Source organism: Doryrhamphus excisus, linkage group LG8 (assembly GCF_037039965.1).
Source record: "Doryrhamphus excisus strain RoL-2023G ecotype Guam linkage group LG8, RoL_Dexc_Guam_v1.1, whole genome shotgun sequence".
Taxonomy (NCBI): domain Eukaryota; kingdom Metazoa; phylum Chordata; class Actinopteri; order Syngnathiformes; family Syngnathidae; genus Doryrhamphus; species Doryrhamphus excisus.
In genome coordinates, this window is record NC_136364.1 from 2590418 (window position 1) to 2615858 (window position 25441).

The following is a 25441-nucleotide window of genomic DNA, read 5'->3' on the forward strand; positions in this document are numbered from 1 at the left end:
TTTCCTCCCATAATGCAACACTCGGCGTGGCGTGGAAACAGCTGATAACACACTATTGGCTTTCGAGAAGAGTTTCTAAACATAAAACTGAGACTTTACTCAAAAGCCTACATTTATGTGCTAGTTTATCCATACACCTTCAGTTTCTAGCTAGCATTTATCTTCAAACTGTAGCGAGTACCAAATGTGGTACACTGACACTTTTTTATAGCCATACTGTACATGATATAACTGCCATCACTTAGTATCCAAGTACTAGTGACCTAGTATCTGATGAAATTGAATTCATTGCTTAAATTAAATAGTCCTCAAATGCTATAAGTCAAATACCTGCAAGTACAAACCCCATAAGGAGCTGTAACTGCAAACTAGGTGGCACTTGCAAAGCTAATGTTGAGGCTGCATAAAAAGCTTGAGAACCATCGCATAATGCATAATCAATGGACCAAACAGGCCAAAAAAAAAACAGCATTCTTTGGCTCGTTTTGAAATACTTTTATTGAAAATGCTAGAAGGAAAAGTTAAGCAAAATCAAAATACAAATGAGGTTCCCCATAAGAACCCCAACCCTCCCCAAATTTTGATTCCCTCATACCAGGCATCTACGATTCCATCCTTTGATCCAACTTCCTGGTCCTCTGTTTTTCTCGTCAACTAGTGCCATTATCACTGAAAAACTTAGATAGGCAGGTGGCAGGCTATTAGGAAAAAAAAAAGTTGCTCTGGGACATCCCGTTAAAATTAGTTCTGCAAATTTGAAAATCCTGGAAAACTGATCCCGTTCCGAGCATCCATCCTTGCCTATCCCTTCCCTAATCGATCCACTCATCCAGCTCCAAGGATTGGGATCCACTGAGCCACTCCTCTCCAATCAAAACCTTGAAATACCAGGAAGAAAATCAGAGGCAAACCGTTAGAATAGAATGTCAAGCTTATGGGCCAAATTTGATGAGCACTCATGTTTTAAAAAAACTGCCAGAGAACAAAAGAATCCCTAATTTAAGAGGGATACTTTTGCGAATTGAATCAGATTTTTTTTTTTTTACATTTGACAGCAAAGATGTTACACTTACATCACAACACTTGATGCTTTTTCTCTGTGACAGGCCACAGGGGCACGTTAAAATTTGTCATCTATGACAAAATGCAGCACAAGTGGCTTTGCTTAAGTATGACATGCACAACAAAGAAACCTAACAAAACAAAACAAATTTATGGAATATAAAGCATACCATTGCCTTGACCTGCTGTCCTATCCTGACCATACAAATGAAATGTGCTCCACAATGGTTTTATTCCAAATCACTTTAATCCTTCTCTTCAGATGTCTAAAGGAAGACACAAGGTAAAATACAGTTAAAGGTTGGGCTCTTTGTCCAAAACAGCCCTCCCACAAATATTCAATGAGAAGCCTCTTATAAAAAAACAAAAATACACTTGCAAAAACTTTGAGTGTGCCTTACAACTCAATGTTTTTGAAGCTAAGCACATTTTGAAGGAAAAAAACAAGAAGACAAAAGGGGAGAAAGGGAGGAAAAAGGAGGGAGGGGGTACATCTACATACCAAGCTCATCCACATGGACATCGGGACAAAAATTAAAAACCAACAGCTGACATCTGGAGGAACTCAGAGGTAAAAACAGTGGAGGGATCACGTCAACATGGTATATCAAGAAATGGGAGGGACGGAAAAAACATCAGGTTTTTTTTTTAGGAGCGAGATCGAGAACGGCTGTGACGAGGCGAGTAGCGTGGCGATGCTCTGCCGCGGCCTCTGGAATCACTGCGGCTCCTGCTCCGGCTGACACTGCGGCTCCTGCTCCGGCTGCCACGGCTGCGGGAGCGTGATCTTCCGTAACTGGGGCTGCGAGGACCATCTAATTTCACGCGAACGTAAGCCGTCTCTCCCTGGCGGACACAAAAGAACTGGACATTGAAGGGACAACATTCCTTCCCTGGGTTTGTGGACAGTCCATAGAGACGGAAACAAAGGAGCACGTATCAAGAGAGTACTCACCTTTGGCACAGCAAAGACACACAATCCATGCCAAGAGACCAAAGCAGTACACATACCTCGTGCGAGCGGAATTTGGAGTTGTCCAGCTTTCGAACGGCATAGGTCATATCTTCTTTGCGCACAAACTCTACAACACCGGTTCCATCTCTGTAAACGTCGGCATAACACACATCGCCCGCTTCACGCATGTGGTCCTTCAAGTCCTGCCAGCTGCCACTCTGAGGGAGACCTAAAATAAAAAAAAATAAAAAAAAGAATTGACACGATTCATTTATTTTGGGTCAATTTTCCCAGTTATGCTTAAATAACACTTGAACAGTCACAACAGTGCACTATATGCTACCATGTCTCCAAAATCACTCAACATGATATGAAGAGACAATAAGGAACAGGGAATGTAAACTAAGCAGATGAAATTCGATACTTCTCTTTTGCAGTGTAATCCTAGATCAAATCACAACAGTGCATGGGATGCGACCCCATCTCCAAATATACTCTACATTACTGATAAAGAAAATAAAATGTATATAATTCTGGTGAAGACGCTTGTTTGCAATAACCTCCGACAACATGCTCCAAATGAGAAACAGCAAATATTATAATTTTCAGTCCTATGTGAAATGGTATGAAAATCAATAAATTATAGATGGTGTAATTAATCAAATGCCTGTTTTCTTAACTGATTGCTGCCAGGTCAGAAACAATTGCATTTTGCAGCTACAGCCTGTCAGCCAATGATTCTAACTAAAGAACTTCCTCCTGTAACCCCAGGTCACCGTCCTTTAATGCGTGGATAGCATACCTACAAAACAAAATCTATAAGAACATTATGCACAGCTGACTCAATCGCATTTGTGTTGGTTGGTTAAAACAACTTTCAATTTTACATAAAATAAGGTAACAGTATTCCAACCAAACATTAGGAGACAAAGCAGCTCAGCATCGCCCGTGCACCAAGCACCCCATTACCCCAAAATTAGTTCAAAATATGAGGAGGTCCAAAGTAGAACCATGGTCAAAGGGTACAGATTGTGAGCAACTGTATTTAAACTGATCTGAGTGCAACTCACACACTGTGCAAATGTGGTATAGTCATTCAATTGCCAATTACATTTTTTTTTTGGCCAAACATGATGTGGATTAGATTTTTTTTCATGTCCATGTGAATTGTACAGTATTGACAAATGCAACCTAGGCCTCTTTCATTTGTGGATAGGAATCCGATATGTATCTAACAATGCTGCACTGTCTGAGCATTCTTGATTATCCAACCTATACATCATCAAAAGGATTGCTTCGCCATGCAAGGAAAAGTACTTCACAGATGTAGGAAAAAGCTGTCATCAAAAAATTTGATAGATAAAAGTGTCAGTGAAGACATTCACCCACATGCTCCTTGGAACAACACAACACGTTCCTCACGCTGCCATTGACAAAAGCCTCTTCCTATTGCCACCTACGTGCCAAGAAATGCCATGTTTACTTCCATATCATTGTGTATGCATGGAACTTCCCAAACACACCGTGTTCACATTACTCACAAATCTTTTAAAAAGTGATGTCAACTGCAATTACTACAATATACATAAATTACTACAGAGAATTCAATTAAAAAAAAATCAGAATTGGCCATTATAACGCGCAGTGCAAAATAGTCAGTCTGCTGGCACTGTCAGATCAAAACAACTCAAATCACATCAGTCTTGACAACCTGACTGCGATTTTTATAACTTCAAAGTACTGCACAAATACTTTCTCTCCATTCAACAACGTTTTTCATTTCCAAACTAAAAAAAACTCAAAAGGTCTCCTGCACTTGGAGTCAGATTACTTGATGTTGAATGTCTACAGACGTTAGGAGTATACTTTCAAGACATTCGCCTTTGAAAAGCTAAAATTAAAACTGCATGTTTTCAGTGTCACCGTAATGGTGTAATTGGGGGAGCCAAGCACAGCACACAAGTACCACAGCAAGGCAGGAGAACAACGCATGCACCATACTTAAAAGTTACTGTCTTCTTACCGGACACAACAACCCTGTACTCCGAGCGCCTGGACGGAGGACCATAGCGGCCTCTGGGAGCTCCACCGACCCCGCTGAAACTGCCTCTACCGGAGCCTCTGCCGCTCCGAGGGAATTCGACGCGGAGTCTGTAGCCGTCATAATCGTATCCATCCCGGCCATAAACTGCATCGCCCGCGTCCCTGTTAAAAAAAGAGCAAACATAAGTCGTGTAAGCTAGAGGGATGTGTCAGTCTACAGAAGACGCTAGTAAGTTAAACGCACATGTTAGCAAGTAGCATGATGTGTGTGTGGGTTTGCCAACACACCTTGACTCATATGGCGAGGCGTTATGCGGGTGGAATGATAAGGAGCTCGTTGGCATACCGCACCAGAGAATATGCAACCACAATTCATACAAAAAAGTGAGCAAAGGGCTCAAGTGTGGTGGCTACTGGATGTTAGCACAGGTGTTAGCCACAAAATGGCGCTACTCGGCTGTAGCTATGCTAAGCTAGTGATAGCATCTTACCTTGGGTCTTCGAACTCAATGAAAGCAAACGGCGGTCCACCTCTCCTGTTTTTCAGGTCTATATCCCGAATGGCCCCGTACTTGTAGAAAACCTCCTCTACGTCTTTCGTGCGAATGTCAGGGGGAAGGTTCCCGACATAGATTCGACAATCGTTGTTCCCTGCCGGGCCTCTCACTACGCCAGACATCGTGGATGAATGGATGGCTCGTCGCTGCTTAAAAACGAACTTAAATAGTCAAACTGTGTGGAAGTGCGATACGATACCACGTTAAAATGAAGAAAAAGGGTGGGCGGGTTGACGTGCTCTGTGAGCTGTTTTGTGTGGAGACAAGCTTCGTCTTCACCGTGGCGTCCACACCAGACCTCCCCTTTTCCCTACCTCAGCGAACGTCCTATGGCGCCGCGTCCAGGGCAACTTGGCATCCGCGTAACAAAATAGTCCACCGTCTACTGTACTGTAGCTAAGGAATCCAATGAATCATGACGTCATGACATGCGTAATGTCTTTACACAGTTAATACAAAAGTAGCTTCCTAGCTGGTAATAGTCACATTTCTTGAATTAAGATACGCCAAGTTGTGTGATAGTTGTTGGCATGTGATATGTTGCTGTCTGAATGCTATGCTGGCAAAGTAAGTAAGATACCTGTTGTTTTGGAGTGTTATGTTAGAATAGTCAGGACAGTGCATGGCATGCTGTAAAAATTAACATAACTGTATACTGCAAAACAGTTATGCAAGAATAGAAAGTGCACCATACGGTATGTTTCCAAAATTACAAATGACATGAAAAAAAAACATAACCAATGTGCTCTGCTACATGATTGATAGCAAATAAACAACACAAACGACTATATGATTAGTGAAACAAGGTGGTAGTTGTTTTGCAATGTTATGCTAGAATAGTCATGATGGTGCATGGTATACTGCTGTCTCCAAAAAAGTAAAGACAAAGTAAAGAACAGAGTATTCTACGTATGTTGTTGTTTTTTAACCAACAAGTGACTACCCTAAACTTGCATTGAAATACACGGCTCATCTCCCTCATTTACAATTTTTAGTCTTTTAGTTACGTGTTCTTTATTTACAGTACTTCTAATTTTAGTGCTGAAAAATACACCCTTAAAAAAGTGACCAATAAAAGATTCCGGTGTACAGTACCTTCATTTAACGTTCTTCTTTTTTGATAGTTTTTTGCTATCTTCAATTCATCCACTAGATGCCATTACAGTCCACATTTTAATCCATATACATCCATTGTTTAAAAAGAAGAAGCTGACAGCCAACCATAATTTACAGGTAATTTAAGCTTTGATCGTACATGACCGTGCTGTTGTCAGTTATAAATATACTTTGGTTTGGGCAATTGCAATTGTACAGTGTGTGCCAAAAAATCAGAAGCATTCTAAACACATTTAGAAACAGGATTTAAATATAAACTTGAACATAAGACACAATTGGTAAAAGTACATGAATGCACAAAAAATAGCATTATTACCATAGATTGATCAAGTACAAACCCTGATTGTTCAGAAACAAATAAAAAATGGAAAGGCACTGCTGTATAAATGAACTTTACTGAAGACTATGTTGATATATACAGCTGGAGTAGCGGCTTTTGGCACAGTCCTGAAGAAGCTGGCAGAAACACTATATCAATCCCCTTGTTTGGGAACCTTTAATTTATTTAGTTTTTAGACTCTGAAAGTGCACAAAGTCGATCAAAGAGGCTCCTCAAGGCACCACAAGCAATGTAAACATGACATAAAAGTATCAGTGATTGTCTCAGCAGCTTTTGTTGACACAGATTTCACTACACAAGCAGAGTAGTGGGGATAGAGGGTAAAAATCCCATCACTGACACTAGTGACATCTGTAATAATGCTGTGTCAATGAAAATAATTTCTGGTGGTGACGGCTTGTAAGATGTTCATTCACTGCTGTTAAGTGTTTTCTATTGACCAATGCAGAGTTAAAATAAGACTTACCACAAGATCATTGTCCAGCTGTGTCATGTGAGAGTTTATCAGAAGGATTAATCCCCTCTAAGGTGGTTGACACTTCCGTGTCCACCTGTGTGCGTAGTCTCACCACCTTGTCCACCTCTGTGGCGGTGCTCCCCTCGCCCTCCGCTCGCGCATTCCCCCTCAGTCACTTGATGCGGTGGCGCACCAGCGAGGACTGGTCGGTGATTTCCCCAGAGTAGCTTCGTCGCCGGCAGGGCAGGACCAGTAGCAGCAGCAGAATGATGAGGATGATAGCACAGACGGCCATCAGAGCGTAGGAGATGACCCAGATCAGCGGTTCCTTCAGAGCCCTGCCCGAGCAGTCGGTTGCCACGTCCGCTGCTGAGAAGGGCCCAGCAATTTCTGACAGAGGCACTCCGCTGCTTACTGCAGAGACACGTCACATTGTTGCACACTCTTAGAAGAGAGACACTATTTGAAGACGATTGAGTGCAAAGCTGCAGAAAGACAGTTCAGAATTTTCATACATGTAAGATGGTGTCGCACATGTAATTATAATGCCTCTTCTGATTTTTGAGGTATGATGTAACTATCCAAAAGCAAATACCCACCGGTATCTGTAATTAGCCACTGGGTCAAAAAACATTGGCATCTTTATCTAATAATTAACAAAAGCCATCTTTGTTCCATATCTGGACAGAGCTCCAGTTTCCTCTGCTTTCTGTTTAATAGTTTAACCAGTGATTAGCAAGTTAGCATGAAGGCAAGTCAGTATGTACAGTATGCATAATAAGTAGTGGATGTAGCCTGACCTGCACAGTTGCTGAGAGCAAAGCCCAGTCTGCGCTGGGCACGATCAAACACCACATAGAAACCCTCCATCACTGTCGCTCCAATCACAAGGCCATTAGTGGATGACGACACTCCAAAACGGTAGCAGTCCAGTGTGCCGTCCACATCCGTGATTGGCTGGATGTACAGCTTCAACATACAAGAGGAAAACATGATGACGACTTACATTTCAGGAATGTTTGTGCTTGCATTAAGGTACCTGAGGCAGGATGGTGATGCGAAATGACTGGCTGGTGTTAGTGTCCCTCAGGTAGATTGACAGTTTGGGGAAAAACCTCCAAGGGGTATCTCCCCTCATCCAGCATGCCAGCTTGGTCCCATCCCAGAAGCCTGAGGAGAAATCCTGAATCTGAAAGAAAAACGGAAAATTTGGACACTTCTATCTTTAGTCACAGATGAAGTGAATGGGAATATACGTACTGTACATTCAACTAAGTTAAAATATTGTATAGTGTATTGTAAATATTGTATAGTGTCGCAGAGGAAGTGAGTGTACCCCTCACCTTCCAGCAAGCAACAAGAAACAAGTGCATATTTTTGAGTAGTCCACTGAAAATGAGTCAACACACAGCCATTACTGTTGAAATAGATGGCAACAAATGAATACACAGTGAACATGTCCAAATTCTATCTTCAGTGTGAATAAATTATTTAGTGTGAGAATCAGTCACTTTGTTTACATGCAGTCAATATTCCAGTTTTCTGAAACATTCCAACCCATTTACACTAGGGGTGTGAATCTCAGCACCTAGGACGATTCGATACACATCTCGATGCACTGCCAGCGATACGATAGTTTAACAATACATGGAATTTTCTGGCGATACGATGCGATACGATTCACCCTCTTCACGATACGATATGATGCGATAATCATTTAGTTCAAATCAATGCAATCCAATATGATGTGGTGCAATTTCTTGCGATATGATGCAATTCAACATGATGCAAATAAGCAAAAAGAAAAAATGGAATTCAGTATGGTCCTACAAAAAGGATTTGGCTTTATTCCATAAAGGCACTTGGCAGTAAATTCAACTAAAGTGCTGTTTGTCTTTTTTACTATGCACAACTTCTTGATCAATATTTTTGCCATCTTAGAACAGCAACAACTTTTCAAAAACAACTTTCCTCACACTTTCACATCGGCTATGCAATTACAATAGCAGTGGATCAGTGGTGGAGTAAAACAATTCAACAATAATTACTGCTGTAAAAAATACAGTATGCAGCAACAACAAAGTTAAAGTGACACTTTCAACAGTGGAATCAATGTTTGTTTATATTCCTGTGTGCAAAACAAAACATACTGCTAATATGAATGCACTAGCAGCTAGGCTAATACAGTAGAGGGGGAGCAGAAAGTGTAAAACAACTTCTATCCTTTTTAAATTGTTTCACAATTCAGGAAGAAGCCAACTGCTCTGCTGTTCTAATGTCACCTGCTGTGCTGAACACTTGTCCGGGGGGGGGGGGGGGCACACCTGTTGCAGGGATGGACAAATACAGCTCCTGGACAATTTACAAATAGCAGTGGAAGATCCACTTGTTCTGACCTGATTTGCTTGGTTTTTCCCCCGTGTCCGACGAGGAACTAGACGGGGAGGCGGCGGTAGACTTGTCCGTGTTGTGGTGTCCCCTCTTTAAGGGGGGGTCTGCATGTTTGTAGTGCTGCCATTGTACGGCTTCTTAACGCGGCATTCTTTGCAAATGACGGACGTTTTGTCCACCTTTCCGCCGTTCTTTGAGAATCCATAGTGTTTCCAAACATTTCATTTAAACGTTGCGGGAGGGTTAAATATAGAAACTTCCTCGCTGCTGCTTGCGTGCAAACGTCCATGGTGTTTTACTAGTAGTCGTATGTGCCTCACGTCTTCCGTCCGTATTCAATACAAAAGGGGAAATAATGATGGTGCATTCACTGCACCTGGGGAACAGCAGGTGAACATTAATAAAACCGCGCTTACATCGGATTTTACCCACAAACTCATCGCGATGAATCTCGATTTCACCCGTCAATAGCATCCATACCCAGTGAATGAGCCGATGCGCATGCGCATCAATGTATCGATTAATATCGATTATTTTCCACGCCCTTAGTTTACACGCATGAGCAAACAGGATTATTCCTATATACTACGTACATGGTAATGGTAAACAATCGGGATAGCCCTATCAAAACAGCGACACACGGAGAATGTCATGACACAATTCACATAATTTCCGCTTCTTCCTGAATACAAAAACAACACCAGCAAGGCATCTATAGACCGTCTATTCATTCATTCATTTTCTACCGCTTTTTCCTCATGAGGGTCGCGGGGGGTGCTGGAGCCTATCCCAGCTGTCTTCGGGCGAGAGGCAGGGTACACCCTGGACTGGTCGCCAGCCAATCACAGGGCACATATAGACAAACAACCATTCACACTCACATTCATACCTATGGACAATTTGGAGTCACCAATTAACCTAGCATGTTTTTGGAATGTGGGAGGAAACCGGAGTACCCGGAGAAAACCCACGCATGCACGGGGAGAACATGCAAACTCCACACAGAGATGCCCGAGGAATTGAACCCCGGTCTCCTAGCTGTGAGGTCTGCGCGCTAACCACTAGACCGCTGTGCCGCCCTATAGGCCGTCTATAAATGACAAATTCAATACTTCCTGTTTAAGACCCAAGATTCCTTTCAAATGGGACGTGCGCAGAACACAAATCAATATTCCTTTAGATGGGGATATACCGATATACCGTCATATTCATAACCCAATATTCAGTTTAGAAATGGAGTAACCTGGGGTAATATTTAGGTTTTTAAAAACTAGAATATGAGCATATTCGTGTTTTTCAAAAGGGTTATTGCTATTCCGGTTATGATGGGGTTATTTGACCGCATGTAAACCTAGCCAGTGTTATGCATTACTCCTCCCGGGCATGGAATTACTGTTTGTGGAATCCTCTTTCACTACTCCATTAGCACATCTCTGGTGGAGATAGAGGATGTTGGTGCTCAAGTGGGTTCAGGTCTGGCGGAAACATACTACCATTCGACCCTCTTTCCCATCCCAATGGAGGGGTATGGTCCTTTAAAAGATGGCCCGTCATAAAAATGCAAGGGCTGTATTCACTTACGTGAGATACTCTGTACTACTAGTGTAGCAAAGATAGTATAGTATACAATTCAGAATTCTGAGAAATCTGCGTCCTTGACTGACGCGCTATGCTCCCCCATGCATCCCTTTGCTCTTGACATGTTTCATCATAGTGTGGAGAAGACGGCGGCGTACCAGAGAGCTGCGTGTGATGGCGTCCACCACCGCATTGAAGACGTTGATGGGGAGTCGCAGGAGCGTCGTGCCGCTGTCAACTATGGCTTTATCCATGTTGTACTGAAAGAAAGCGCGACAACAGAAGTGTAGCTTGTCAGTGGAGCAGACTCCTATTGGAACACCTTGAGCGAGTAACAGAACATCAAGTTTGTATTTAAAGCACTGACAGCAACCAATATGACTTTTGGCCTCAGATACCACAAGCATCTTGTGATGGTTCTTAGTCAAATATAGGGGAAAAATGTAGTCCAGAGATGACAAGAATCATGTACTAATATACTGAGAAGAAGATGAAGTGTGGGCCAATGAACATGAACATATTGATCTGGATTTTGACCTCATCTACCTCCCATATATAAGTGCTTTGTTGTCTTTAGAACATGATGTCCTATAGTGACTTTGCATGGTGGTATTTGACTAAATCCAGTTATCATCTGCGAAAAGATCACCTCTCTGCAGTCCAGATCCAGATTCTGTTCGCCAACCTCCAGCTTTAGAACCTCTACCTGGTAGTACCACTCCTCAACTATAGGAGTGTACCAGATGGACCCCCGATACAGAGATGGTTCAGCTCCTCCCAGGATCTGCAACACAGAAAGCTGCAATTTAAAATCATCATTACAAACACAACAATTATGCGTAAGTGCTCATTATATTATATTGTGCCTATTATCCATCCATCTTCTAAGCTTATTGTGCCTAATATGAGCACTATTAATAATTAATATTACAATGCTTGTAATAATTTTATATATATATGTATACAGTATATATACACAATGTGTGTATATATACACACACACAATATATAAATATATATATATATACACATACATATATATATATATATATACATACACTTTTTAAAAATTTTTTTCATCAAAGCCCCTGCTGACTACTCACAAGACTTCCACCCGGAGCACCAACAGAGCTGCCGGCTAAAATTCCAGTGCCACACATTTGGAGGGAAAAGACATCAGGAATGCCGAGTTGTTTCACCACAGAGTTGAAGAATGGCTCCACTGATGAATCTGGCTGGTAAGAGACAAAAAAATCCCCACACACAATCATTAATTTGAGGTGGTAGCTTTTTACATTTGCACTCAAAGTTTTTCAGTTTCTTTCAGTGTGTGAAAATGTTGGCCTCATCCCTGACCTTCTTTTTTAATCTTTATTAGTCAATGACAGAACAACTGAACACAAATTTTAGCTTTTAAATAACTACAGAATTGTTGTAATTCAGCCACACTGGATGGTTTTCCAGCATTAAGCCCCTTTGTAAGGTCTTACCACAGCATCTCTATTTTATGCAGGTCAGGATTTTGACTAGGCCACTTAAAAGTCTTCATTTTGTTTTTCTTCAGCAAATCAGTGGTGGACTTCCTGGTGTGTCTGGGGTCATTATCCTGCTGCAGAACCCAAATTGGTTTCAGCTTGAGGTCACAAATAGATGGTTGACATCAGAATTCACAAATCTGTCCTGAAGCTACCACCACCATATTTTACAGTTTTACTGTCACCAGCTGGGGTGCTTTCCAGCGCCCCCCTGATGAACTCCAAGAAGGCCGGGTACTCTGAGCTGCCGTTTGCATGTACGCATAAAAGACATTCAGGACTCTTTCCCCAGCGCAAAGACGTAGGGAAATGACCCTCTTGTTTACCGGGGATGACTCCAACACAGAACCACCAAGCCGGGGGGATATTAATAAGCCCACACCAGCTCTGAATTAGTGATTGTGCTAGGGTTTATAAAACTGTCTGCTCACAACATTTTTTGCTGAACCATTGCTTGCCATGCATTTTTTAAAAACTCCAAATCATAAGAAGACACACATTAACCACATCACATTATCAAATATTTCGAATTATGAATTATTCCCGCTCACAAATTTTTGGAATGTGAATGGAATGGCTGGACAGACTCGAATAGCCATCAAGTCCATTAAATCTGGAGTTCAATAACACATTTTGTGATACCACCCTTGTTTGAGTATATAATGTGCATTTGTGGCTTTAAAAAGTTCCATTGAGGTTTTATGTATTTAAAAAACTGCATGGCAGACCAGACCTAATGTTTTCGCGAGCCGTACAGTATGTGGCCCACGAACTGTAATGTCCATTTTACTCCAGATCCCACATTCATTGTGATTTTCAAGGTTTCTGGATTCAGTGTGTGTGGTCTCACCCGAGCCAACATTGGATAGGCCAGTCCAAGGATGCCCTGCCAGTTGATGCCGGGAAGGAAGAAGCCCTCAGATGACAAGATGGTGGCTAGGTTGACAGTGATGGTACCATTTAGGCCTCTGGGAATGGATACAATGTCGACGGCCAGTTCACCCATCCAGTTGCCCTGGGTGTACCTGACAGCCACCACTTGGCCAGCTGAGCTAAAGGAAGTGGAGCTACAGGAAGTAGTTAAATTAGAACATACATTGTGATGTTACCTGATAATGTTATTAAAGGAAAAGACCATACTGTCAATTATGTATACGCACAGTGCAGTGTTGAAGAAGTGGGTAATAAATGGGTGTGAAGCTGCAGCCACTGCAAAGTTACTGCTGCCCGTGTCCACCAGGATGTTCAGCTGAAAGACACACACAAGAGGAGATGCTTTAACAAACATTAGCTTTTGGCTGCTCCACCCGAGAGCTCACGTCTATCTTTCTGGATACTCCCAGTGTCATGGAAACCCTTATGTATGACTGTGTGTAAAGATCACAGAAGGAGAAAAAAGAGACGATCATCGCATGCTTCATGCACATCGTGGAAAGCGGCAGTTGAGATAACATTGTCTTCGAGACATCAAATTAAAGAGTATGAAATAATGAGTCGAGGAAGGTTTCTCTCACTATTACAACAAAGTGGAGGCTGCATTAACACCTTTGTGCAAGAGGCCCCTCACCCTGACACGGGACATTAACCTAATGCCTAATAGACTCCCGAGGCTTCCCCCACTAAAGACCAATTAGTTTGCAGAGACTCTTCTCTCAGTATGCTTACATACACTCAACTACAGCATGAATTTAGTTGACCAGATTTTTAAAACACATGTAAACACCTTAATTAGCGGAGACTATGAAATTGGAAACTAGATCCCTCTTGCATGTATACACTTTCATCAGTCAATCAGAGGGGCAGGCTTTGACTAAAACCAATACTGTACATAATACTGTTATAATAAAATACTGTTTGGTTAGTCAGTGATAAGTACATAACAATAACGGTGATAGTATGGTGACCAAAAAAAAAAGTATTCTCAGCCTCTCATAGCCTTTCAATGAATATATTTCAGTGAGTAACAGCATTCACAAGAGGTACAATCGTCACAATCAAACGTAATGATGAACGAATGGAAGGCCCATATAACATTTGGATATCATTGACATGTAATCTAAACGTGAGAAATAACTTGCTGTGTAGTACAAAAAAACCATCATCATGGAGATTGTTTTCAATCTCTTCAAGTAACACCATAACCACAAGAACCAAAGCAGATGATTCACAAATTTACTGGTTTCCGAGGTCGTATCATATCATAACTATAGTCGTGTGGAAATGTACTCTATACTGCAATGCCAGAACGGAGTCTCAAAAGTCTCCTGCCCTTTTCTGTTGAAAGCAATTGCAAATTTCATGTAACACACATAGAGTATGTCATTATCTGATCACAGTATTTTGCTTCTTGCTGTGTGAACATGCAACTACTTCCTACGTAGACCCATCTAACTAGTACTTGATATTCACAGCTCATGGAACGTAGAAATATGCTGAAATGTTCCAAGACCATGACAATATTGCTATGTTGAGTGCTCCCTCCTAAATGTAAACGGATACCTCCACAGTCCACTTTTCACACCACGTCGTGGTATGGAAAACACAGCCTCCTTGGTGCAGGTAATTATCAACAATGGGCTACAGACTGATCCAGGCCAGGATGCGACTGAGTCAAGCAGGACTAAGACTTATCACTTCCTGCTCACTGCACTGGCATTGGTCCAACTGCTGTTACCGTGCCATCGAAAACACCTATTGTGTGTTGCAGCAACACAGTCGTTCGAATAAGTCTTAGCTGGCCAAACAGGCCAGAATGGAAAATAAGTAGGGGTGTAAATGTACATTTATTTTTTGGTTTGATACAGATATGTACGGTTTCCAACACAAAACACATTAAAAGTGAGGGACAGGTAGGCTTGGGTATCGTTAGCGTATTAACTAATGCCGGTGACAAAACGGTACTTTTGAAACAGTGCTTGTATTTTTTTGGTCCAAAAGTATGCCTTTGTGTTTTTACAGAATTTTATGGCATGAAAGTTGATTAACAGAATAGTAATTTAAATACGTCAGTAATATACGTACATGCAGTACAGTGGAATCTCCCAACCTGTGCCAAACCTTTGCCTCGGTTTGCTTACATTTTCCAATTAGCATACAGTATGACGTGTGTCTTGGAATGCCATTCATACATTGCATGAGCGCAACTGTATTTTTATCACAAAATGTCCTCTTAGCACTTTTAGCGTTCTCTTAAATTATCAGCTTTGTCACCCGTCTATGTTAACACACAACATGTTTTTATTGTTTACAATTGTAGATTTACATGCATAAACAGTCCCAAAAGCATATACATGACGAATGAAAGGGAAAAGTGAACATTTACATTTGCAATGTGGCAGTGAGATCACCTTCCTATTTGTCATGAGTTATAGCTTGCTTCAGGATTCAATTAATCAACAACCAATTCCACACAATCTGTTAACCAATGCTTTCCCTATGCTTTGTTAGTATCATCTTATCACACCATGCATTTAAACACCCTGTCAAAAATCATCAATACAGCATTTATGTTTAACCTACATGGTATTTAACTTCTTTTTACTTATATTATAGCTAAGGGTCTGCATACAATGGGTCCATCCAGCTGGCTAGGGGATACAACAATATCCCACATGGCTTGGTTCTGTGTAAAAGGCACAGGCGGATAAATGGCACATCTACCGCTCCCGCCCTCATCTTGGCTACTGAGCCTCAGGCCAATCTCCCCAATAAGCCGCAATGCTGTGATCACACGCAGTTGAGCACTCACTGTCTAACTGGTGGCATCTCCGTGGCGACAATCTGCTACCTGTTGTACCAATTAGCAGCTGTGAAGCTTTGCCGGCTGACATGTCGCCTCGACTCTGCCACATGCTAACAGATGCGGCAATTAGCGGCTCGTTTAGGCAGTGACTCATTTAACAACAGCTGCCCATGTAATCACATCATCATTATAATTTCATGTGAATAGCGCTGATCATTCAGCACAATATTGTGTGGAATGGTAGCGGTGTTTTGGGGCTGAGGCATCATTAGTGTTATTAACAAATCTTGTGATCTTTTCCTGCTGTGACAAATTAGACTCGGTAAGATGGATAGAGTAAGGAAAAATTGGAAGTCCTGTGGACATTGGAGATGCTGCTGCTAAGCTGAAATGCTAAGAGAATTAATGCTTTTTGGTAATATACAGTGCATCCGGAAAGTATTCACAGCGCTTCACTTTTTCTACATTTTGTCATGTTACAGCCTCATTCCAAACTGAATTAAATTAATCTCTTACCTCAAAATTCTACACAAAATACTCCATTATGACAATGTGAAAAAAGGTTTTTTTGACATGTTTTGAATTTATTAAAAATAGAAAACAAAAAAATCACATTTACGTAAGTATTCACAGCCTTTGCCATGAAGCTCAAAATTGAGCTCAGGTGCATCTTTTTTCCACTGATCATCCTTGAGATCTTTCTACAGCTTAATTGGAGTCCACCTGCAGTAAATTCAGTTGATTGGACATGATTTGGAAATATAATAACTGTCTATATAAGGTCCCACAGTTGACTGTGCATGTCAGAGCACAAACACCAAGCATGAAGTCAAAAGAACTGTCTGTAGACCTGCGAGACAGGATTGTCTTGAGGCACAAATCTGGGGAAGGATACAGAAACATTTATGCTGCTTTGAAGGTCCCAATGAGCACAGTGGCCTCCATTATTCGTAAATGGAAGATGTTTGGAACCACCAGGACTCTTCCTAGAGCTGGCCGGCCTTCTAAACTGAGCGATCGGGGAGGAAGGGCCTTAGTCAGGGAGGTGACCAAGTCCCCGATGGTCACTCTGTCAGAGCTCCAGCGTTCCTCTGTGGAGAGAGGAGAGCCTTCCAGAAGGACAACCATCTCTGCAGCAATCCACCAATCAGGCCTGTATGGTAGAGTGGCCAGACGAAAGCCACTCCTTAGTAAAAGGAACATGGCAGCCCGTCTGGAATTTGCCAAAAAGCACCTGAATGACTCTCAGACCATGAGAAACAAAATTCTCTGGTCTGATGGCTTTCGTCTGGCCACTCTACCATACAGGCCTGATTGGTGGATTGCTGCAGAGATGGTTGTCCTTCTGGAAGGCTCTCCTCTCTCCACAGAGGAACGCTGGAGCTCTGACAGAGTGACCATCGGGGCCTTGGTCACCTCCCTGACTAAGGCCCTTCTTCCCCGATCGCTCAGTTTAGAAGGCCGGCCAGCTCTAGGAAGAGTCCTGGTGGTTCCAAACGTCTTCCATTTAGGAATAATGGAGGCCACTGTGCTCATTGGGACCTTCAAAGCAGCAGAAATGTTTCTGTATCCTTCCCCAGATTTGTGCCTCAAGACAATCCTGTCTCGCAGGTCTACAGACAGTTCTTTTGACTTCATGCTTGGTGTTTGTGCTCTGACATGCACAGTCAACTGTGGGACCTTATATAGACAGTTATTATATTTCCAAATCATGTCCAATCAACTGAATTTACTGCAGGTGGACTCCAATTAAGCTGTAGAAAGATCTCAAGGATGATCAGTGGAAAAAAGATGCACCTGAGCTCAATTTTGAGCTTCATGGCAAAGGCTGTGAATACTTATGTAAATGTGATTCTTTTGTTTTCTATTTTTAATAAATTCAAAACATGTCAAAAAAAACTTTTTTCACATTGTCATAATGGAGTATTTTGTGTAGAATTTTGAGGTAAGAGATTAATTTAATTCAGTTTGGAATGAGGCTGTAACATGACAAAATGTGGAAAAAGTGAAGCGCTGTGAATACTTTCCGGATGCACTGTATCACAGGGTATGATTGCAATGTAAGATTCATTACACTTGACTTTGCAGAAATATCACTGTCTATGTTAATTATAAGACCAAGTGATAAGCATCATGTTAAAACTACAACAGCCTAAAGCATCATACATTTTTAAGATTGACTGAGAAATTTCACTCCATTTCCTCTGGGACCACAATTATTCATTTTGCCACTTTTCTGACCTATAAATGTAGTTCAAATGTTGTATTCTCATGTTTAAACGATGCCAATGTTTCAGATAATGAGGTTTGCGTGTTTGGAAGTGAGCCCTGAAAGAAGTTTGGGATTGCTCAAAACGCTCAGTTTCAAAGGGCGTCGTAAAACTGCCCATTGTGATGTCACAGAGGGCGGACTTCCATATATGCCAGATAAGCACTCCTCCCTTCCCAAAGCTCTGCTCCACTGTTTACTTGCTAGCAAAGCCACATTTGTTTGCAATTCCTAACAACGCCACCATCAGGCACAAGAGTTCTTGATTCCCTACTAGCAAAAGAAATTCATTTTAATCAACGGCATTTCACACTAGACTGTTTTGTGAACATGGGCCACTATGCAGCTGGACTAGCCGACTTGGTCGTGTGGACTGAGCAAGCAGTAAGTAACAGTTTGTCAGTGTCCTAACTGTGGGAGGGAGAGGCGTTGCTAATAACCTTTTCCCACCATGATTAATGGCCACATTTGGTTACCGATGCTGGAGAAAACCTACAAAACGCTAAAATGCTAAAGTTACTCACCATTGAGAGACATCTTGAAGTAACCCCTCTATTCTTGAGAAACTTCGGACTGTCGGGTCTCTACTTCTGTATCAAATTTGTGATCCAACACAACTGGCTGTATGTTAAAAGCCGTCATCTTAAAAAGATAAATCGCCGTTTATTATCAACCCCTATAAAGTTAGCGGCACAAACCGGACGTGTTTCTATGCAAGCAGGTGTGTGACCAACCACAGCCGAGTGGCCGCACCTGGAGGCGGGCTGTGGGTGGAATTACAAAGGGATGAAAAATTTGCATAAGAGGTCCCCTTTAAACATGGATATGATCTACATAGGGCACTTTACGTATCACACAGGATAAATGATAGTAGATCACACAGGCATATTATTTCTATGTAATCATCCTGACAACGTGCAGGCAGAAAGATGAGTGAGTTTGTGTAATTGTGGGGCAGCTCCATTCGGGAGCCTCATAATCCCTGTCAGCTGCTTGCTAAGAAACAATGGCGCTCACAGGCCAGCATCATGTGAGTGCAGCATGTGAGCAGGGTTGAGCATACCTACACACCTCCAGGCTGCTGTGTGCACCCCACAGATGCAACACTATCTCAATATAGCGGCGTCCCACAGCTGATCTGATTTTATAAAATAATACAATATGTTACTGTGTTATGTTATCAAAAACTGGAGGGCGACAACAGAGCAAGCTTACACTGAATTGCATTGCACTTATCGGGTATGCACCACTCGTGTGCTTTGTAAGCACTACTAGTGCTTTGTAAAAAAAATATCCTAATCCTTCTTAGAGATGAATCATTATTAAAATACGGTTTATACTGTCCTCTCATCATTCATGTTTAGACAAAGGATTTGCTTGTATAATTTGGAAACCAACCAATATTTTGAATGCTTAAAAAGTTTCACAAAAAACTTGATGGTACTTGCATTTCAGGAAATATGGCTAAAACAACCACTCAATGGCTGTTCCTGACCTTGATCAGTTCATGTTTTTTTTAAGTAGCCTGTGAAAATACTCATTCATCAAGGTCATTGTATTCAAAGGGCACGGGATGGCAGAGTGCTTATCTGGCCTACAGACATGCCCATATAAGGAAGTAAACCCCTCTGTGACATCGCAAAGAAGCAGTTTTACCACGCCTTTTGAAACCTAGCGTTTTGAGCCATCCCAAACATCTTTCAGGGCTCACTTCCAAATGTGCAAACACGACATTACAACTTTCTAACTACATTCATAGGTCAGAGAAGTATGTCATCTTTAAGAATGTTAAATAGCATTGAATGCCCTGAGAATACAATGACTGGAATGAATGAAAATGTTCACAGGAATGTTAAAAAGCATGATGTTCAATGTCGACTCCCCTTTAACCAGCCTATAGTATCACTACTGAATGAGGAAGTGTCTCAACTTCTGACTGCTTCTGATTTTAGACTATTGCATTTCTGATGTTCAATCAAGTGCTGTTGTACTGTTGTTATATAACTGTGTTCATGTTCACAATGTTCACAATTAATTCGTGGCTATATGTTAAACAAATCGCTAAACTTCTTTGATGTATGTTTTTTTTCCTCACTTACATTGGATATGATTTCTCATGTGATTCTCCCCAATACGTACATTTATTATTTTTAAACACCATCAATGACAGGAAATTGTCTGTGTGCATTTGGACAAATGTACTGTAGATGTCGACTGTTGATACAATATGGTAGCCAAAATAAGTCCTGCATTTCACAATGTATTTTACAGTAAATCACACTTACTCCTTCTCTCTGAGCAGCTGTATGAAAGCAAAAACAGGTTTCGGAAAGGTGCCAAACAAGTTGGAGCGGAAATAGATGCCACATTACAGTAAGTACTATATGTTGGAAAAAGTTTGCAAAGAAAACAACAAAACAACTAGCTCAACACATCTGATATTATAAACAGTCACTGTTTTTGAAACTAGACGTCTATTGAAAGTTTGAACAGTTTGAAAACAAGTAAAATTTACAAAGTTGGGTTGACCAATTTCCCCGAGGGAATGCCAAAGGGATTAATAAAGTATTCTGTATGTCTGTATGTATTCCAGTAGAATAAAGTGATTATGCCTGGTGAGTGATTAATAACCTAATTTACTATCTACTTTGTAGATATATACTGTATTTATTTCTGTATGAAGTGCCAATAAAAGAAAAATTGAAGTCCTCTAAGGACAAGGTGAAAGAGGTAGGATTAAAAATCCCCAAAACATCGTTTCTGAAACTCTATCATCGTGTTGATGTAAACTTTGTCAAAACTACGCTCTGCTTCTTCCTACTCTTTTTCGGACAGGTGTAAAAATAGTTTTGCATGTTCGAAATAATGGGCACCACCAAACAATGTATAAAGTCTAAATATAAAATTGTGTATATGTACAGGGACGTGACAGCGTGTTTTACATTAAAAAGTATACATTACCTGTTGTCCTGGAGTGCCAATCAACATTTCTATGTAGTATCCCCTTCCGGAATCCCCTTGCAGGTTGCCCACCATGTCCACAAAGTTGACTTGACCGCTGGGGTCGGTGGCCAGGGAGAGACTCTTCCCATCGGGCGTCAGGGCGACCAAGCGGACGGCGGACAAAGCCGCCGCCGAAGACACGTTGTACTTCCCGGGGAAGATTTTCAGCGGAATGGAGAGGTAAGCCTCGTTAACGCCAAGGAGGGGGAAGCTTAAAACAAACACCAAAAGCGGGGTATAATTACTGGGTCCCATCGTGTTGTTATTCTATCGTTGTGGCAGGGCACGTTACGGCGAATGTCCGGGTTTAAAGCGTGGCTCCTAAGTTTTTGGTTCGACCATTCTCGAAAAGACACCTCTCCGCTAAAATGTTAACTAGTCACGTTGTCATTCTGAAATCAAGTGTAGCAACTTGAAAGAAAAAATGGAAAAAAAACACATCAAAACTTTTGCTAGACAAAGTAATACATACCACTTCTGGTTTAATTTTCAAATTAAAATACATGGTTCAAGAGTACTGTACCGTTTTGTCAGCTTTAAAGTATACGCCTTTTATTTTGAAATCGACGCAAACGTTGCCCTTATTTCCACAATCGCAACATGATTTCCTGGTGCCTGCAGCCAGATGCCTAACGAAACCATGTGACTGAATTCGGCGACAAGAGCTACATTTTTCAATCAGTTCATTAAAGAGTCTTAAAAGTTCAAAAAGTATTTTGTCGTGTTGAATGTAATTTGCCAGAGAATATTATTTTAAAAAATAAGAATGAGTGAAAAACAATATCACTGCCATTTATTCATTCAGCCATCCCTAGGCCTAATAATAATAGCAAATACTTATCGAAATGAACTTTTTGACAATTATTTTATTTACTTTTTGAAACCCAATTAAAAATGGCATTATATAATTATACTGGGCTTCAAAGACTTCAAATAGTATACTACAAAATAATATATGACAGTCTTTCTAGAAGGTTTTGGGCTCTTCACCGTTAGGTGAGTGTGAGTCTTACAACAATTGCTCGGATCTGGAACACCTGTAAGGATGTTCCTAGTAAATAAACGGTTCCTTTTCCAGTGGCTTTTGGCTACACCATGGTAGTTTTTGTTTGGCTTATGTTTTGTTATTAATTAGCTGATTTTAGCTCTCACAACATTGCATTATTTGATATACATGCAGTGATCATGCATTAACATGTACACTGATGATAACATATAATAGTTAAACAAACTATCGATAGATATAAACACTATCGAAACTTATTTTCTAGTCGCATTGATACGCATACTTATGCTAGTTCCGTCAATAACAGCAGCATAGATACAGCGACAATACTTAGGATGTCCGCTCTCGTTGGGATGGCTGTGTCTTCCAGCACAAGACCGGTGCAACAGTCCTCAGGTAAAAAATGCTGACGTCAAACGAGCATCTTGTTGAGTCTTTGTAGTGAAATTGAGAGCTAGATATCCACTCTTCCATCTGTGAATGATGATGAGAACTAGCACTAGCAAGGCGTTGTGTTAGTTTGCCAGCTGAAAAATAGTTTTTCATGTAAGCTGCTACAATAATAATATCGCTGTAGCTTGGTTAATATACAAGTCAATTATGTAAATGGAACACTGTTGCCATTTTTTTAGGGTTTTTTTGTGAGGGTCAAAATAGGTATTTCCCATGATGTTTGTTGTTAGCTTGCTCATATTTTTTTTGTGCCAAAATGCAAAGAAAAGGGAAATAAATGTGTTTTGCATCAGGATTGTGAATGACGGGCAAAATTCCCCAAAAGTTCCCCTTTAAAGCAGGGGTGTCCAAATTAAACCCCAGGGGCCATTTTCAGTCCACAGCTATTTTTTTTGTAGTGGCCGTTGGAATATTTGAAAACTGAAATTAATTAATTATTGAAATATATTATTAGATAGTACAGTAATTAGCTTTGTGACCTATAACACAAAGCTTAGATGTTCACTTCATTAGTAACTTGTAACTATTAGTAACTATTTGCTTTCTATGATCATTTACAACTTCAGTCTTTAGACATGGTGGCGATATAAGCCGTTATCTTACAACCAGGATTTACTTTTCTCGTGCAAAGAAGTCCACACAAAGCAAGAGAATGTGCAACTCCCAGCGTTTAGACTGCATCACAGACGTTGCTGTCCTTTTTCTACGCTGCCTGTTCCACACAGGCAACCACTGTCTGGCTGTGAATTCCTCCATGAGTCTTCAGCTAGACTCGTCACATGCCCATCCTCATCTTCCTTGTTCTTCCCCAGCTGTACTCAACCACCATGCTTACAATAACCTGAATAATGTGAGCAAAGGCTGTGACCGCATCCTTCCTGTGAGCGCTTGTCATGCTGTGAGTCTTGTGAAGAGACAATTTGAGCATGTTTCCTGCTTAATTCCTGTGATTTTGCAATGTTTCCTCGGCCTGAGAACATCAAAATGAAGGGAACTTTGAATGCATGGCTTAATTGTATATTACTGCCTGCAAAATCTGAATCTGCAACATCATGAATAGATTTATTTGGGTCACAGTACAATCATCTGTAGTTTTTAACTGCCCTTGAGGTCTCAACATTACATTTGGGATGTCTTTTTGCAATGTTTATGAATTTATGCCCTTTTTTTGTATCTCCACATATTCAATCAATTGCATTTGACCTGCAGGTGTCAGTCGTGTGCACTGCAGGCAGTACTGGGGGTCAGGTTATCTGCAGCAAGGTTTTAGATCCTGGATTGAAGGGGCATAAAAAATGGCCGGATTTGAAGGAATTGGGGCCCAAATAAGATGACAGGCATTCATGGCTGCCACGCTCTTGTAGACACATACTGTATATGTCTGCTGTGCTTGGGCATACACGAAAGCAGTCTCAAACATGTGACCAACAATTTGCAGTCATTTTGTTGTTGCTATACATTCAATGATAACTAACATTAGTAGCTAAACTTTGCAAAATTGCTATCATGAGCTGACAACAAATGTAATTAATGCGTGAGGAAGGACATATATTGTTTTCTTCAATAAAACCATGACCATAAAAAAATAATTATCCATTTGAGACAAGTACATAATTGTACAAATAGATTGTTAGGCTCCAGAAGATTTCAGGGGAGGCACAACAGCGTGACAAAAAATGATATCAGTTAGGCTAACTTCAGTTACGTCAAAAGGCAAAATGAGCAAGTAAACATAGATTAATGTGAGTAGAAAAAAAAACCCAAATATGGTCCAGAAAATCAGTTTTTACGGGATTTGGGAGACCCCAAACGTATAATATAACTCTGAGCTCACTTTGCCACACTTTGAAAACCTTTGAGCAAACACTAATTTATGAACCATGTTAATGCACCTCGTACAGTTGCGAGTGTAAGACACACATTCAAAGCTGAACAAACAATGATCGTTTGGGCCTGTCCACTGAGGAACCTTCTTGTGATGATTTATTTTTTGGACATGTTGACAAAAAGTTGCATCCATACCGTGCCGGATTAGTAAATGAACAGAAACGGAAAACTGAGTGAAAACAATATAATACACCAGGCACACTTGTGTGTCATAATAAAGCTCACTTCTAGTCACCTAACGACTAATCCATATGGAAATAACCAGCCGGTGTTTTCCCACTCTGGAAGCCGTTTTCAGCATATAGTTAATTTACAAACAGCTAAAATAATGCATAAAGCTAACAATAAACTATTACCTAAAAATGTCATACAACACTTCTCAGGGAAGAACTAAACCTGAAACACCTACATGCAAGAACAACGTTAAAAAGAAAAATATAATATATAATATAATATGGGAACTCATAAGTTTCCATCCTGCTTGCAGTTGAACTCTTGGCCACAGTAAGGCGCTCTACTCCATTCTTGGGCCTCACCTCAAAGGCTGAACTGTTGGAGCAGAATCATGTGTGCCTGCATAAGTAAACTAGGCAGATTAGGAGAAGCAGTGGTCCTACATACGGCAGCACAGAGCTTCTTTACTGGGACACTGCTGCTTAATCCTGAGCCCTGATCGTTACAGTTGATGAGAGGGGAAGAGGAGAGTGGGCTGCACTGCATTATCTCATATACACCCGCATCCATATGCCTTCCTTTTGGCCTCAACAACACAAACATTGGAGCTGCTGTTTGTTTCTCAGGGCGTGTTGACATGTTAGCTTAAAGGGAACTCTGGTGCGTTTGCTGTGCTAGTACGGTTCGTTTGGTCTTGTGAACGTGATCATCTGAAGTTCACAAGCTTACAAGGAAGCCCTTGTGTGGTTCAGTTGAGCTCAAATGTGAATGCTCCACGGGCCGATATGCTAAGCTAGGCCAAATGATGGCCATCTCCCAGCTTTGGACAATGAAGACATCTGCATGTGGATGTAAAAACATCCACATTTGTGA

General features: G+C 41.1%; 2 protein-coding genes across 4 annotated transcripts; both read right to left on the reverse strand.

Moving 5' to 3' along the window:
- Window positions 1-480: 480 nt before the first annotated feature.
- On the reverse strand, window positions 481-4984 carry LOC131134769 (serine/arginine-rich splicing factor 1B). Of its 3 annotated transcripts, XR_009131469.2 has the most exons (5): window positions 4552-4977; window positions 4041-4222; window positions 2074-2246; window positions 1233-1908; window positions 481-878 (listed from the first exon to the last, which is right to left on the reverse strand). XR_009131469.2 is itself a non-coding variant. In XM_058080361.2 (4 exons), the coding sequence occupies exons 1-4, from the start codon at window positions 4737-4739 to the stop codon at window positions 1711-1713; spliced, it is 741 nt and encodes a 246-aa protein (XP_057936344.1). In that variant the 5' UTR covers window positions 4740-4977; the 3' UTR covers window positions 481-1710. The 3 variants fall into 3 exon arrangements, 2 of the variants coding, with proteins under 2 accessions (XP_057936344.1, XP_057936345.1); XM_058080361.2 differs by having other exon boundaries at window positions 481-1908; XM_058080362.2 differs by lacking the exon at window positions 481-878 and having other exon boundaries at window positions 1740-1955; window positions 4552-4984.
- Window positions 4985-5435: 451 nt separating this feature from the next.
- Window positions 5436-21507, reverse strand: bace2 (beta-secretase 2). Its single transcript, XM_058080360.2, has 9 exons — window positions 21007-21507; window positions 13195-13283; window positions 12885-13101; window positions 11603-11734; window positions 11149-11283; window positions 10658-10759; window positions 7570-7719; window positions 7331-7499; window positions 5436-6944 (listed from the first exon to the last, which is right to left on the reverse strand). Exons 1-9 carry the CDS (start codon window positions 21301-21303, stop codon window positions 6703-6705), a joined length of 1533 nt encoding a protein of 510 aa, XP_057936343.2. The 5' UTR covers window positions 21304-21507; the 3' UTR covers window positions 5436-6702.
- Between the last annotated feature and the right edge of the window lie 3934 nt (window positions 21508-25441).